This window comes from Rhizophagus irregularis, chromosome 10, assembly GCF_026210795.1.
Source record: "Rhizophagus irregularis chromosome 10, complete sequence".
Lineage (NCBI taxonomy): Eukaryota > Fungi > Glomeromycota > Glomeromycetes > Glomerales > Glomeraceae > Rhizophagus > Rhizophagus irregularis.
This window is the reverse complement of record NC_089438.1, coordinates 3139462-3156747: the sequence shown is the minus strand read 5'-3', so window position 1 is coordinate 3156747 and position 17286 is coordinate 3139462. Positions and strand designations below refer to the sequence as shown.

At 25.3% G+C, this 17286-nt stretch overlaps 2 protein-coding genes across 2 annotated transcripts; both read left to right on the top strand.

Moving 5' to 3' along the window:
* Positions 1-1596: 1596 nt before the first annotated feature.
* On the top strand, positions 1597-3436 carry OCT59_002184 (uncharacterized protein; the record flags this gene model as incomplete). The annotated part of the gene is made up of 6 exons (XM_025323768.1): positions 1597-2182; positions 2253-2287; positions 2384-2425; positions 2493-2544; positions 2615-2809; positions 2883-3436. The coding sequence occupies 6 exons, from the start codon at positions 1597-1599 to the stop codon at positions 3434-3436; spliced, it is 1464 nt and encodes a 487-aa protein (XP_025189906.1).
* A 4239-nt stretch (positions 3437-7675) lies between these two features.
* Positions 7676-9091, top strand: OCT59_002183 (uncharacterized protein; the record flags this gene model as incomplete). Its single annotated transcript, XM_025331292.2, has 1 exon — positions 7676-9091. One exon carries the CDS (start codon positions 7676-7678, stop codon positions 9089-9091), a length of 1416 nt encoding a protein of 471 aa, XP_025189908.1.
* Between the last annotated feature and the right edge of the window lie 8195 nt (positions 9092-17286).

The window sequence follows — 17286 nt, the reverse complement described above, 5'->3', positions numbered from 1 at the left end:
TTATAAAGCGAATGTAAAAAAAAAAGTCGTGTAGATCAAGCTCTATAATCAAGTAATTTTAAGCGAATCATTGGACCGCAAGGTCTGATGATCCGGACCCAAATTCACATGACTATGCTAAAAGTTGACATGACTGGACTCAGGAAGATCATCGGACTGGACACCGTAAGGCATAACCTTAAATTTTTCTATAAGTAGTTGTTTATGATCTAACAATAAAGATTTTGATGTATCTTATTCCTGTGTGCAATACACGTGTATAAGCGTTCGTTGTCTTCAGTAGCTGAGAAACATTTTGGCATGTTCACATATAGTGTAGGAGATTACGGTACATTTTTCCGAAGCCATTTTGCCGAATGGATGTTTCGCTAAGGGGATGTTTCACAAGTACATTTCGTCCATTTCACCGAATTCTATTTCATTGAATAGTACATTTCGCCGAAAATGGTTTGCGACTAACATTTTTATAAAGAATATTCAACGCGTAAATGAAGATAAAAAAAAAATTCTATTTATTTTAAATCTCTTTTTTCAGGATATTTCAATCTAACATTCAAGTTACTGATATTAATTGTTATACAATAAGTATTAGTATATAGTATATAAATACATTTATACACGAAAAAGTAAGTAAAAAACATTAATGTATTATAAACAACCAATCTATAAAGATTAGATAAATTTAATAAATTTCATCTAATTCAATAATTTTCTAGATAAAGATTTCTTTATCAGTAATGTATTTAGTATTAATAACCAAAATGAAATAAATAATTTTTCAGAGAAACGTTTTATTCGGAAAATGTCCATTTGGTGAAAAGGCTTCGGCAAAATGGTTCGGTGAGATGGATTTCGGCGAAAAGTCCCGATACCGATGTAGGGCTATATAGGTTTAGCGCGGCCAAAATTAGGTAATATGTGGAGACTGGAGGGTATTTTTGATTTGTGGAATAATTTTAGTTTTATCGAAGGATCAACCAGATAAGTGTCCAGTCGATTAGATCCCGGTGTAAGCTTTTGATGTTGACTAACTTCATTGTTGAACGACTGTGCCTGTAACGGAATTCTAAGAAATTTTCGTATGTTTTGATCATAGGAATGCTATTATTCCATTGAACAAACGCCAAAGGGCGCAGCAGAGTCACAGGTGTGACAAATACAGTGTAGTGTTCAATACAAATAATGCGCGCCATACACGCACGAATATTATTATAGTACATCGTTCGAACCAATAAAGTGACAAGTGAATTGTAATGGCTTCTTTGATGCTTATTTTCATTACTTTCATTAATAACTTCCAAATATAGTTTATTTATTAAATATAATTAAAGCGAGGCTAAAGTTATTTGCTCACAATGGATTTTGTATAACTTGTTTGTTGCTTTGTATTATTAAATAATATAAACAAAGCTTTAATCGTAGACCTACCGTTCATTAATTATTTTCTGATTTTCTAATTAATGAACAACTCTAAAAAAGAATTTTGGTCCACTTGAAACTCTTTTTAATAAAGAAAGTGCAATAATGACACAAAAAAATTTAATATACTTTACGTTATGGTTTTTACTTCAATTATTAATCGGAATAAATTGTCAAATGACGCCCTATAAGCCAATGGAACGATCGAGACATACTGCAACGCTCATTGATGATAAATTGTATATTTTGGGTGGTTACAAGCCTCTTGAAGTTGGAAAAGATTTTTTTTATCTTGATGTCTCTGTCCCATTTATTACTCGAAATTTGTTATGGAAAGATTTATCAAGCATTAATACTGTTCCTTCACATTATCATGCTGTATCAGTGAATGGTGGTGAGAATAATAATAGTTTATTCTTATATGGAGGATATGTCGATGTCACTGTAACGGATTTTGTTTATATCTTTAATCCGAAAAGTAATTCATGGAGTATCCCACAAATAATTGATAATATTCCTCCAAAATTAAATGGCAATATTTCTATGAAAAAGAATGTATTGACCGGTATTATAGACCGAAATGGAAAAATGTATCTATGGGGTGGACTTGTACTCGGGAAGAATACACATTTTTTTAATAATGATATGCTTATATTAGATACAAAAAAGCTTATTTGGGAACTGGGAAGTTCATTTGATGCGCCGACTGCAAGAATGAATTATGGTGCCACTTTATTACCTGATAATAGGATAATTTATATGAGTAAGCAAAGTTTTTATGATTTTACTATTTTAACAATATATTGTTTTTAATAAACTATTTGTTATTCAAGGTGGTTTCAATGGTGATGTACTAACATTGAACCAGGTAAATTATTATAATTAATTTTGCGATCTTTGATTTAAATATATTTACAAAACAAATTGACTAACTATAATAATTTCATTTTTAATATATTTATAGGTCTATTTATATGATACAATCAACGATAATTGGAATACAAAAGTAAGTTGATATAAATTACTCAATCAAAAAATAATTCACCGCCTAACATCATCTTTCTTAAATATAGACGACCTCAGGAATAGTGCCTTCCGGTAGGAATGGTTTTTCTGCCGTTCTCGGTATGTGTTTAAATAAAGAATATAATAACAATTGAAACCCGTTTCATATTAATAAATCTTATGTTAATAGGATCGGATGGCCAAAGAGTAATAATTTATGGAGGTGCTCCTGCTTTAAATCAAAAATTTACACCTGAAAATTCACTTTATGAATTAAATGTAATTAATTTTGAATGGCATATTCCAAAAATTTCTGGAATAATTCCAAAAAGTCGAGCGTATCATAGTGCAAATGTAATTGGAAAATATATGGTTATAACATTCGGTAAGTAAATTTTTTTTAGACTATTATTTGGATTAACATACGATTTTAAAAATATATAATTAATTAACGATAGGTGAAGGTTATGACCGATTTACCGAAAGTGATATTTTATTACTTGATATTAGTAATGTTGACGAATATATATGGACATATGAATTTTATCCTCCACCTCTTCCACAATCAAGTACAAGTTCTGGTAAAGTACTAACATCACCATCACCATCAACAATATCACCATCAATTATAGTACAATCACAATCGGCACCTTCTATGACCGGCGCGATTATAGGATCTTTGATTGGTGGTGCGACTTTATCTTCTGTAGGTTTCCTTTCATATAGATGGAATAAAAATAGACAGAAAAGTAATAATAATAATAACCAAGAAGAAAAAAATACATATAATCATGGACGAGAAATTGAACAAATACAAAATGAATTTATAACTAATCATGAGCCAATAAGTACTCCAGATTCGATAATTAATAATTGTAGCAATCATGGACAGGAATCGATTCCAATTGTTGATGATAATAGGTTAACGTTGCATGAACTTAAACAAGAAATTCAAGATTTGAGACAAATAATTATACAAAGTAATAAACAATCCACTAATCCTATTAAGTAATAAAACGGTATGGTAATAAGTATGATAGATTGAATTATGAAAAACTTAACAATTAAGTTATTTATCATCTTTTTTTTTTAAAAAAAATAAATATTTTTAATTTATAGAATACAATGTTTTTAATAAAGAATCTTGAATGGATAATGATAAATCTGATTTTTTTTCGATGTGAGGTGGGAAGTTTCTAACCTAAATTATGTACATAATTTTCAAATAAATTTTTGCCTACTTTAACCTGGCTTTAAAAGTTTTAATCTTTAACGACCTAATATAAACTTTTTTTCTTATGCTTGCATGATATATAAATTTTTAAGGTGAAATAGGGGTAAAAGATGATAAAATATATGACTTTAAGACAAAAGTAACAAGAAGATTTATTGGTGCATCAAATAAACTAAGTGTTAAATTTCTTCAACATAGGCTTATGAGGCAAAGTTGTAAAATAAATAGGATTTGATGAATTAGCGGTGATGTCATCAGCTTAGTAATAGTTTTCACAAATCTACAGTTATAGTAGAAGATATAAAAATTTGATATGAATAAAAAACGATTAATAAGTCCCGGGCCCTTTTTTACACATATTTCCGTATACCATAAATCACGTTGGAAAGCTTGCCCCAAGCTCTAAGTTTAATTTCTGTCTGAATGATGGGTAATTGTCCATTACATTCAATAAATTCTATAAAATGGTATAGGATAATAAATAACATTAGAAAAAAAAATAAAAAATTTTAATGAAACCATTAGAATAAATAATATTTTTCGGTAAAAAATAAATTCTATGCCGAATTTTATTAATAACGAAACTTAATTTTTTTAATAAACGTTCATAAATTTTCTATCGATTCAAAGAATGATAATGATCATTCGAATAATAAATTAACACTAATTACTAGAAAGTAGAAATATATCCAAGATAATGCTTATTTCTTTTTTTATTATTTAATAAGAAAAGACAAATCATAAAAAGGTGAAGCTATATGGATGAAATTATCAAAATAATAAATAATAAGGATAAACATTTTATTTTATTGCACGTTATAATATAAATAAATAAATAAATTTAAATTACAAACTAAGAATCTTCTTAAAAGATGTTTAATCTTACTACTCTAGTCTTAGTGTTTAAATAATTTATAATAAGGATAACTTCGATTGTAATAGTATTTGTAAAATACATCAGTATCTAAATATCTAAATACATTATTAAAAAAATTTAATCAATAACTTTAAAGTTAAATAAACATTGTTACAAAAAAAGATCCTTACTATCGGGAATTTCCAACTCATCTTGTTCTTCTGAATGAAGATTAGGATTGTTGTACACTTCATTCTCATCTATATTAAAATAAATTAAAAACAGCATAAAATAAATTCTATAATTAAATAATTATTTCACATACCATCAATATCAATATTCTTTCTTTGTTGTATTATTTCTTCTTTAAAACAATTACTATTTTGAATATCTAAAAGATTTAATGAAATTAGTTATGTTTAATATTAAGAGATTAAATTAACAAATCAATTATTACTACTTTACTTGCCATTTTTTGAATTTTTTTTAAATATATTAAATAATTTTTTGCTATTAACTAAATAATTTAGTAAAATTATTATTCATTCATTTTGATTATTTCTTAAAATAAATAAAATATAGATTGGTCAAATTACCTTTAATTATACTACTTATTCTTGATGTTCTATTCTTCTGATTATTTAATTTATCAAAATCATCAACTAAAAAACATCAAATCAATTAGTTAATGCGCAAATTAGTATTAATTTAATAATACTTACTGTTATCAGGAATGCAAAAGTTATAAGATTTACTATAAAATTCTATAAGATCAAAAAATAATTATCTCATTTATAAATAAGAAAATTTAAAATAATAACTTATTACCTTCTAGTTCTTCTATTATTTTATATTATTTTAGTTAATAATATTATTAGCATTAATATTCTCTAAATAATTAACTAGAAAAGTAAATAATATTTATTACCTTCCGTTGCATTTCTTGGTCCAGAAAGATTTTCAAATTGATAAACTTTACTTGTACTATACGTATAATTTTTTAGACTATTGATATTATTATTTGTTTCTAAATTATTATTATTTTCTTCTGGTTGGTTAGATTTACTCTGATAAAAGTAATTGAGATTTCTTATTTTATTGCGAAGTGTTTTGATAACAGGTCTTTTTGATGGATCAGCATCCCAACATTGTTTCATTAAATTTTTATATTCTAAAGGAGTTCCTGGTACAATTTTTGGTCTTATGCCATTAACAATTTTCATAGCAAGATCATAATTATGTTCATAATTAATAAATGGTGGTTGTCCAGAAGAAATTTCCCACATAAGCATTGCAATACTATAAATATCAGATTTAAAAGTCGGTTCTTTTCCAATAATAACCTCAGGTGCTATATAAGGAAGATTTCCATATATACTTTTTAATGGTTTATCTGTAGGTCCACAAAATCCAAAATCACTAATACTAGCCATTCCATTAAAATTAAATAATATATTACCAGAATGCAAATCCCTATGAATTGCATTCTCATTATGAACTCGTAAAAGTGCTTTAATTATATTAGCAACAATTTGAATTCTTTTTTTCCATGTAAGTTGATTATGATTTTTTGTAAATATTTTCTTAAATCTATGTCCATCTTTCTCATTACAAGCATATAACTCCCATTTGATGGATCTTGTGTTAATCCATGACATCGTACAACTTCTCCCCATTTACTACTTATAGTTAAATGTGATTTAGTCTACAAAAAGAATGTATTAAAATTTTTAAATAAAAGTTTAGTTATTATCTTTTCAAAATATTTCTAGATTACAAACCTCTTCAAACCAATTTTGATTTGCATTTTCAACATTTTCTAATCTTTTAAGTACTACATTCTGTCTTCCACGTCTTTCTAATCGTTGTTCTTTAGAATCCCATTTATCATATCTTCCATTAATCCATGTTGCTGTGTAAATCTCAGAGCATCCACCTTTTGTTAAATATTTAATATTTTGAAAATTATTATATGGGATCCATTCAATTATATAAGATGGTCCAAGTGTTTTCAGTTGGCATTCTTGCACTAAATTATCAATATCATCATTTCTAGATGTCCAATTTAAAAAATTTGCCTTTAAATAATTCCGAACACAATGCTCACAAAATAATGTTGCTAAACATTCTTTGTTACAATTTTCACAAATTCTTTTTGTTCCTTCATTAAGAAAAACTTTATCCATATCATAAAGTCTAGTCAATAATCTTATTGCTTCAGATTTTTCATTTTCTGTAAGTGAATCATCAACAAGAATTATTTGTTTTTTAAATTCATATTGTTTATGTTGATTATTGTAAATACTCTGATCTATTAAAGCATATGCTCTATTAATTGCAGTATAAACTAATTCTTTACAAATATCAGACATGCTTAAATTTTAAAAGAATTTTAAAAAAAAAGATTCAAGACGAAGTTGGTGCATAATTTGTATAGCCTAATGGACGTTACAGTCGGTACAGACGTTACACGCTGTAAATTAAAAAAATGTACTACCGAGTCTGTGATTCTGATTTACATATGATAGACAAATCACAAATTACCGTACTAAGATAATAAATATGTAACACATACTGTGTAATACAGTAAATATTAAGACACGTAATATAGCGCGAATGGATTGAAGAACTTGATATTAATTATCTGTAAGTTTGCTGAGATGCTAAAATCGATATTGAATATAGAGTTTAAATAAATATTAAACTACATATATTAAGGCAAGTAATACAAATTTCAATATTACAGTTGAGCTATAAAAGGATTCTAACTAATCTAATATGTTAATTAATAAGTATGTTGTAAAATATATTTTTCCTGATGTAGTTGATAAAAACTGTTATTAATTATGAGTAAATATTATTAAATCTTTGTATAAAATACTGTATAAATTTTTCAACAAATGAAATATACTTAAAAGGTCTAAATTTCTCTCCATAAATTTATAATAATTGGTTAATATTATCATGATCGTATTTCCAATTTTTGTATTACAAAATCAGGAACACTGTGTTATTTGTATGTCACACTAAATAATAGATTATTACATAATACAATAAGTATTCAGATTGTATAACTATGCATATAATATGACTCATAGTTAAAACCACTTTCAAGAAAAAAAAATTTTTTTCTAAACTTCTATTTTCCCTTCCACATAAAGATGACCCTACCCACTTTTAATATAGATATTATTTTTGAAATTATTAATAAGTTAAAAGATGATGGTGCTAGTTTATTCAATTTCCTACTTTTGAATAAGCAGATTTGTGAATTAACAATCCCTATTCTTTGGGAAAATCCATTTAAATTTTGCAATATAAAAGTTGAAAGTAAACATTATTTTATCATACAAACTTATATTAATTGTTTCAATGAAGATGATCATAAGAAAGTTATCTCAATCTTAAACAGTGAATTCGAGAACTATAATGAAAATAAAATACCACTTTTATTTGAATATGGAAAATATTTAAAAGAATTTAATATTCGTGATTTAAGTAATGCAGTAATTTCATGGTATAAAATTTTCAAAAAAAAAAATTATTTAATGAACCCAATTTATCATAATGAAGTTGAAATATTAAAAAACCATCTCTTTCATTCAATTATGAGACAAAGTCAAAGATTAAATTGTTTAAATTGGAATATACGTTTTAATGATAAAAAAATATTGAAAATCATGCAACACAAAATTAAATATTTGGATCATCTTATATTATATTGTGATGGGGAGTATGATATCAATATAGCAAGAATGTATATTAATTTTTTTAAAAATCACTTTCAAAATCTTTCTAGTTTAAAAATAAATATATTATATGATAATAAATGTACAAAAGATTTTATTTCTCTTGTAAAATCAAAAAATAATCTAGAGGAATTCATTTTTGATTATAAAAGTGTTAAATGGAATGCTGATAAATTTGATGATCTTATCACAAATATTTTAGAATTAAGAGCAAATTCTATAACTAAATTGGTATTAAACAATTTGGATTTTAGCAAAATATCATTTGATTATATTCTTAAATGCATTAATTTAGAAGTACTGGTATTAAGATCTAATGAAGGATTAAAATTTGAAGATATTGATTTATTTACTTCATTCAATAATCTTAAAAAGTTAGATTTATCTTTTAATGATTGGTCATCTGAGGTAACTACTTTGATTATAAAAAAAGCTGGAAATAATTTATCTTCTTTAACAATTGGTGAAGAAGATAATAAAAAATCAATTAATGATGATACTTTAATTGCTTTGACTCAATATTGTCCAAATATTAATTCATTATCAATTTCTGGGGTTTGTAAAAAAGGTTTTGAAATGATTTTTAAATATATTAAAAATTTTAGGCTAGTTACTTTACAATTATATCAAAATAAAATGAAAGGTACAATTATGAATTTAGAAGGTCTGTTGAATTACATGGAATATGAAGAAACTTTATCAACATTAGGAATAGGTATAAATGATGATTATTGGCATTACTATAATTATGATCGTGATAATTTTAAAGATTTCTTAGAGAAGCATAATATTAGATTAATACTATATAAACCTAGATTTTACTATTAAATAGAATAAATTAGTAATACAATTATGGTATAAGAGTTGGATAATGATATAATTTTTTATACTGTACAAATCTGTACATGCTTCTTAATAAACAAATCTTCAAATTTTATTGGTATAAAAATATACTACTCTTGAAATGCGATTACGTCGATATTAAGATGGAAGTTGCTCATAAAGACTTATACCTATATTTTTTATGCTAAATAATACAAATTCTTTCGTTGTTATTAAATATCTGTACGAAATAAAAAAGAGACAAGAAAGATAGAAACGGAAGTAATAATGCATTTTATTGAGTTTAAATAATCACGCTTCTATTTGATAATACTTGGGAACTTTTATGGTCATCTTGAATCAATGAATCATGCCTTGTCAATAATTTTAATAATAAATAATAATTGTAATAATTTGAATAATCATATATCAATATTGTAAAATCATATGTGTGTATAGCAATGTAACTTCATTTTATTCAAAGTGTGATTTGGTTCTATATAAATTTTATAAAAAGGTTATTTTGAAAGAAAACATCAAATGGAAACCATTCAAAATCTCAACAATATACAATAATTATCCTGAAAATTCAAAACTCTAAAACTCGACACTTATTGTCCCAACAATTATTATCTGATAATTATAATTTTTTTTTTTTCGCAAAAAAATTAATCTTTTTTCTTATATAATAATGTTATAATACTTTGTAAAACTTTGAATGATTTTTTTATTTAACGCAATTAATATTTTTAATACCGTAATTTTTTTTAGTAACGAAATAATTTTATAATACTTCGTAAGAAATTAAAAACTTGTTTGGAATCAAGGTCAGTGTCAACTTGATAATTATCACATAAATTAAATTTCCTAAAAATTAATTTTATTTTATTTTTTTTTTAAAAAAAATTCTAAAAATTAATTTTAAAGTTTATCGAAAATATCTTATCAATATATCCTTAACATATTGTGATTTTTCTTTTTAAATAGTAAACATACTTATTTATAACTCCGTTCCAAATAATATTATTTCTCTATATACAGTATATAGAGTCTAGATTCTATAAGTACGTAACCATCAATCAATGCTATAGAATGTTACGATACAATCAAATGAGTTTGCGCCGTATCCATGAATAAATCAAGAAAAATGAATTATAATCGATTTCAATTGGAAGAACTATTTTATTAATGAAGACGATGCGCAAATATAATTTGGATTTATAAATTTGTTTCGTTATTTCTTTGGGTAAAAAGTATTATTATCTTTCATCTTGATATGTGTTTGAACCTTCATAATGAAGGTTAGGTAAGTTTTCACTATATTCTAAAGGTTCTTGTGCGTGTAATAATATTGGTATTAAAATTAAAGATATTAAAAACGGACATTTTATAATTTTTTTTTTTTACGAACAATTCGTTTTATGTCACTATAAATTTATAAAATTTTACTCCTAATACTATATTTATGAATGTCATTCACTCATGAAAATTATTCTCTCGTTGTAACAAAGCAATATATTATGGTTTTAATTCTTCAGAATCACGTGAAATATTATTCTTTTTCTAAGAAATCAGATAATCAAAATAGAAGTCATTCAGTTATCCATTGTAAACTCGAAAGATCGGGAAAAAAGAATTAAGTATTATGTTTCTTAGTTAAGAAAGAAAAAGACCAAAAAAAGAGCAACTCATTAATGATCAATATTTGAAGCCAAAATGAGAAACGACCTCTCTAGTCAGTAGGTCTGTCACGTAAATCACATGATAATGTTTAAATCATGTGATATTTGTTACGACTTACGAGAGTGTTTCTTTTGTATTATGATAATTTATAAACATAATTTTTATTTTATTTATTAAAGAATATATTAAATTAATTAATTTTATTAAAAACTTTTAAATCTAGTCGTACACATCTTTTATTATTCTCATTAAATTTTAGTCTTGTCTCTCCATGATCTTGACATTGTCGGCGTTCATATTCTCCTAGATCATTTACTCTAGAGGATTAAAATTAGCCGCAATATTTTCAGCAATATTTTCTAACCATTTTTTTTTTTTTTTTTTTTTTTGAGACAAATTAGCAGAATTTCTTGAATAATAGTGAGTCTAAAACAAAGATTTATTTATATTCGTTTAGTTAACCAGTTGAAAATAAATCTCTTACTTCGTCTAATATTGTCTTGAACTTAATTTTCATAGTTCGCAACACTCTTCATAATTATTATCTCTTCATCAACATTTTTACCTTCGTCAATATTTCTATCTTCATCAACTTTATCTTCCAAATTCTAATATGCTGGTAGATTAGTAGGAGTGTCACTTGAATTTTGTTTGTACCGAAGTTCTTACCGTAATGTCAAATTTTGAAAGTAATAATGGACAAGTCTCTTTCTTCGAACCTATACATTAAATAATGTTAATATGATGACAAATGGCTATAATAGGTTATTCAGAATTCGCATAAAATTTCTACATAATTTAATATCAACGTCTTCCTTTGATATAGGTGCTCACCTGCTATGAGACTCAAATAGAATTATAGCTTGACTTTAATGAGTCCGTCAATTTTGTGATGTTTTGTATGTTAATCCTAATTCCTAAATAAAACAAAAAGAAAATTAACAAATGAGCTTTATCATTTTTAATTTTACAAATTGATATTGATATTTACCATACAAGTTCGACCACATCGATCTTGATGCATACAGAATAATCTACTAATAATATATACTGTTGTATCTATTGAGTAAGTTCAATGTTTTTGTTTTCAATTCTTGTTGGTACTTCAAAATCACTCGGAACTACTTATAGAAAAATTATTTAAGTATTTTGTTGTGGTTGTTAAATATTTCAAATAAACACTTACAAATGTATTAAAATCCGTTGTGCGATATTATGACCCTCATGACGAAAGGTATTGAATGATTCAATTGAAATTACAAAAGACTTGAGTTGCGAACCATATGAAATGTTTACCATATCACAAATATCTTCGGTGAATTGATTTGCGTAATTCTTAAATTTATTTAGTAAAAATGTACACTAATAAATAAACTTGATACTTGATTTTGTAAATACATATGACTGAAGTTTTAAATAAACTTGATACTTGATTTTGTAAATACATATGACTGAAGTTTATTTTACGACGCATGAGATATACTAAGGCCCAGTCACCAGGAAATGAGGGCTAGATTTTTTAAATTTACGTATAATACCAGCCCTAACCTTTTATCAAGATGCTTATATTGAACTCCAGCAGGAATGTGGCGCTCAACGAGATAATAAAAGGTGGCCTGTATGTTTTCAGGATTTTTGTTTGCGAACTATATTGAGCCATTCAATTTTGTCCTAATTTCTTCTTCACCTTGATACTATATGTCAATTAATTCTGTTTTGCTCTCTTCTAGGTCAGGTGATACGCTATCAAGATTTTGTGACTTGTCAAAGGAAGCAGATATGAAGGAACTTCATACGGTTTTAATTGAATTTAATGATGATGAATTATCTTTCGAAAATTAAAATGCCCAGCTAAATTAATGGCTCTATTATTGCCAATGAGTGGATCATCAATATCATCATCTACATTCCTGCCTGTGGTTTTATCTGTTCATATGAGAAAACTTTTGAGGAATTCGTGTGAACAAATCCTTATCATAAGTTGCATTTTATATGGACCTTTTTAACTGAGACATCCAATTTTCTATCCTGTAGATACAATAAAGCCATTAATAAAACGTGCTCATCATAAAATCCAAGGCGATATTTTTATATCAAAAAAAATTTCACCAACTTTTTGAGATGATAGATTATTTTTTTTTTTTACACTTTTGTCTAAATGGCAAATTCTGCGTGTGAATTAACTTCACCAATGTATTCGTTGCTTTTTTGACTACAAGAAGCATCAAGCATATTCAATACGTCAATCTGTGATCAATATATCCTAAAGAAGGTTGGCAAGTGATAACACAACTGATATCATTAACACTTTAAAGAGCCCTATTTAAAGTCCATACACACCTCCTTAATCGCCAGCTGTCTTTTAACCCAAAGCTTCAGGTGAGTATTTCTAAGAAAACTTGAAATAATTAGTAAATGTAAATCAAGTAGGTAGTACATTTCGTACATGACTCATGATCTTTCTAGGGGAATGATACCCACACCTATCACACTGGAGAACAACACCCCTACCCACAGGAAGGTCAACACCGCTTTAGGCTATGCAATAGTAGAGAAGCTCGTGAAATGTCACGCTAGAAATGACACTTACACTCTATACCTCTAGGAGGAATTCACCATCCAGAGGTCGTGCACATCCCACCTTTTATGAACCAGAAATAAGGTTTAAATAAAATGTTGACGAACCTGTTGAACTAGCAAAGTTGCAATTTCAAATCACAGTTTATTACTGTCATTATATATCCTTTGTTCTTCTTCATTGACAAGAACACCAGCAGAAAGGTTAGAAATTGTTTTCGTTATATGGATTCTCATTTGTCTAATGAACCTTGAACTGAATTAGGATGGAGTTTCATTGTCTCAAGAAAACCCAATGCGACCACTTTAATACCAGAATACTCTCAAAGTATGACCGGATTGATAAATCTAATCGCAGACATTATGCGAAAAAAACAAATGTAAATCAGTTCTTCGCAAATATTTTAAAGATATATAATAAAATTAATATATAGATAGTTTCATACCTGCTGAACAAATTTTCTTAAACCTCCAAGGCATATTCCAGTTAACAAAGTACTGAAATTACGCTATGAAATGAAAAACGCGCACGTAGTAAAGCAGTATGTAGTATTATGTAAAAAAATACTTAATAAAACATAATAATTAACAATTAAAACCAACTTCGCAGATTATTCAGTTTTTATTTAACAAAAAAAAATGTTGAAGTGATGTTGAAAAAAAAAAGAAAAAAAGATGAATAAATAAATCATGCCATACAAAATATAGACCAATGAAATTTCCTGATTTATATCACGTCGGTGATTTCATATAAAGTTACGCCACCAAGTACGCACAAATTTTATGAATTACTAAAGAAGTAAAAAAATTGCTTGTTTTTTATAGGCTATGATTGCAAAATTCTATACCAAATCATATGTAAATTGCACATAAATCAAATACTTTGTATAAATATCATATGATTATTTTCATAGGGAAATTGTATATCATAATAATCATATGCTAAAATTTATTTAGATAAACAAAAATCCTATGGCTATTTTTATCCATAAAACTGTAATAATTGTAGAGTTTCCATATAGACTTGTATGAAAACTGTTTGACCTAGTAGATAATTTAATCCAATAATAGTGATATTAATGGAAGAATAACGATGAGAAATCAACTTAAGATTCGTGCAAATAATAATGGAGGTAACAGGCATGGCTAAAACAATTTCTCCAAAGCAGATTTTAAGGGCAAGACTATCGAAAAATTCGAAGTGCGTATAAATCAGATAAATAGGCAGCCACTTACTTACAATCGCAAAAGTAATAAATAAAATTCGTTTTTGAAGAAGTAATTTTTTTAAGGTTGAAAATTTTTGATAATCGCAATTTGTATTAGGATTTGTACAATCTTTATAGTATTTTAAATACCTGATGTCGTGATGTTTTAAATGGAAAACTTATAAATTTTGATGAAATGAAAAAAAAGTTTTCATATCAGAGGAGCAACTTACTATAAGTTAAACTTTTTATAAAAGTTAATTCAACTTTTGATTATTTTTAGATAGTCATCCTTAAAAAAAGAAATATTATGAATATTTTTTATATTACAATTTTTAATATATTCAATGTTAATTTATCAATTAACTTCTCCTATCAATCCTATGTACATTAAAATCCAAATTTACAATTAAATTTGTCTAATATATTTTAATGGTATAAATTTCTGATATATATATATTTAATACTGTAGTTACAGTATTTACGATCATCGTTATTTGTCAAGTGAACTTGCGTCTTTAGATAAATAATAATTTTTTTTTTTTTTTTGAAATCCTTTAAAATAAATGGCAAAGATTAAATAAAAAATTGTCGTACTTTTTGGTCGAAATTAAATTTGATGTATCGGAAAAAAAATTTTCCTCAACAATGAAAATCACAAATCATTTGACTAGACTGATTAGGTTTGAGTACAGGAGTACATACGCAGTCATTGTTACACATGATTGACTTATAAGTAGACCGTTCCAAAAAAAATTTTTAAAAAAATTTACAATAAAATATTTTATTATGTCTGTTACTATTAGAAAAGACTTAATTTATACTATATTTAATAAAGCATGTGAACTAGCGTATTATAGCGATATGCACAAACAATTTGAATTTCAAAAACAAACAATTCTTGCTGAAGAATTACTTACAAAAGATGAAAAATCTGAAGCAATAAAAATTTTGACTGCAAGTTATGACAAAAGCAAACTTATTGATAATAGTGGAACAAGAAGAGTTTGTGAAAATTGTAACTAAAAATGTTTAGCTACATTATGTGTCGAAATTATTAAAAAGAAAATTTTCAAATTGGACATCTGGAAATGATATTATTGATAATTTAATACAAGAATGTCAAATGAAAACACTTGAACCAGATAGTATAATTGAATGGATTCCATATAATAATTTAAAAAATATTAAATATTTAACAAAAGGTGGATATTCATACAAATAGTAGAAGACTACTTATGATTAAAGTTTATCAATTTGAAAATCTTCCTGAACCAAGAAATGCAACAGAAAATATTATTGAAATTCGTTATTTGATTTTTAATATATGGTTGATATTAATAATTAAAATCTTACCTTTTTAATTAAATAATAATGCAGAAGAACAAGAAGGTATAAATTAAACATTACAATTTTATATATTTTTATTTTAAAATAATTAAATAATAAATTATTTTCTTTTATTAGCATTTCACAGTTAATAAATCATACAACTTTCATATTCCCAATAACAGTAAGTATATTAGATTTATGTTAATATAATAAGATAGTACTTTATTTGATTTATTTTTATCTATTAGTTGATAATTTTGATAAGTTGAATAATCAGAAGAATAGTTCAAAAATAATTAACATTTTTAAAGGTAATTTATAAGACATATTTAATATTATTTCCTTTAGATAATCAAACAAATTAAATTTACATTTTAAACTTTTTAGTTGGTAGTAAAAAATTATCCAAAATATTCAAAAGGAATTCAAAAAAATGGTAAGTAATATGATTAATATTATCAAATTTAATTGTTTAATATTGAACATAACATTATTTTAATTTTTAATATTCAAGAAACAATGCAGCAACAAATAAAAATATCATGATAATATTGATGGTATGTAATATAATTATTTAAACTGATTATAATAATTATAATAATAATAATAATAACTAATTTAGTATTTTCTAAATAATTATTTTATTTGTAGATGATGAAATACATAACAATCCGAATCTTCATTCAGAAGAACAAGACGAATTAGAACTTCCGGATAGTAAGGATTCTTTATTTTAAATTTGAAATTTTAATTAATTTAAAAAATCACTACTAAAGTCTTTTTTAATAAATTTTTAGATATAGATAAATAATCATCTTCTATGTAATACTATTATTACACAAAGTATTTTTATATAATTATTTAAACACTAGGACTAGAGTAATAAGATTAAATATTTCTTAGTTTGTAATTTAAATAATTTTATTTTTTTTTTGTTTTTATATTATAACTTATCAATAAATTACTTTATAAAAATTATTCAATTATTATATATTATGATTAGAACTAATTTAAGATGATTTCACTGAAAAGTTAATAGTTAGTTATCTGAGAAATATATATACTGTATATCATCAAGTCGTGAAAATCACTGAAATTTTTATAAATTATGAAATCATCATATTGTAGTATTTGTTTATTTACTATCTAGCAAAAACTTTTATCAGTATATCCAGTTCATAAATGATCGATAGTCAAATTATTACTTTGTGCTTGTTCATTTTCATTTGATTCTTCATTTTATGTTTCAACAACTAATTAAAATCTTTTAAAACATTTTTGTAAAAATTTCAAGATCATTTTTCGTTTAAAAATAATCAAGTAAAAAAATAATAATAAATTTATTCAATAAGTGATAATTTAATTTGATATTAAACTACCTAGAATATTATTGTCAGATTA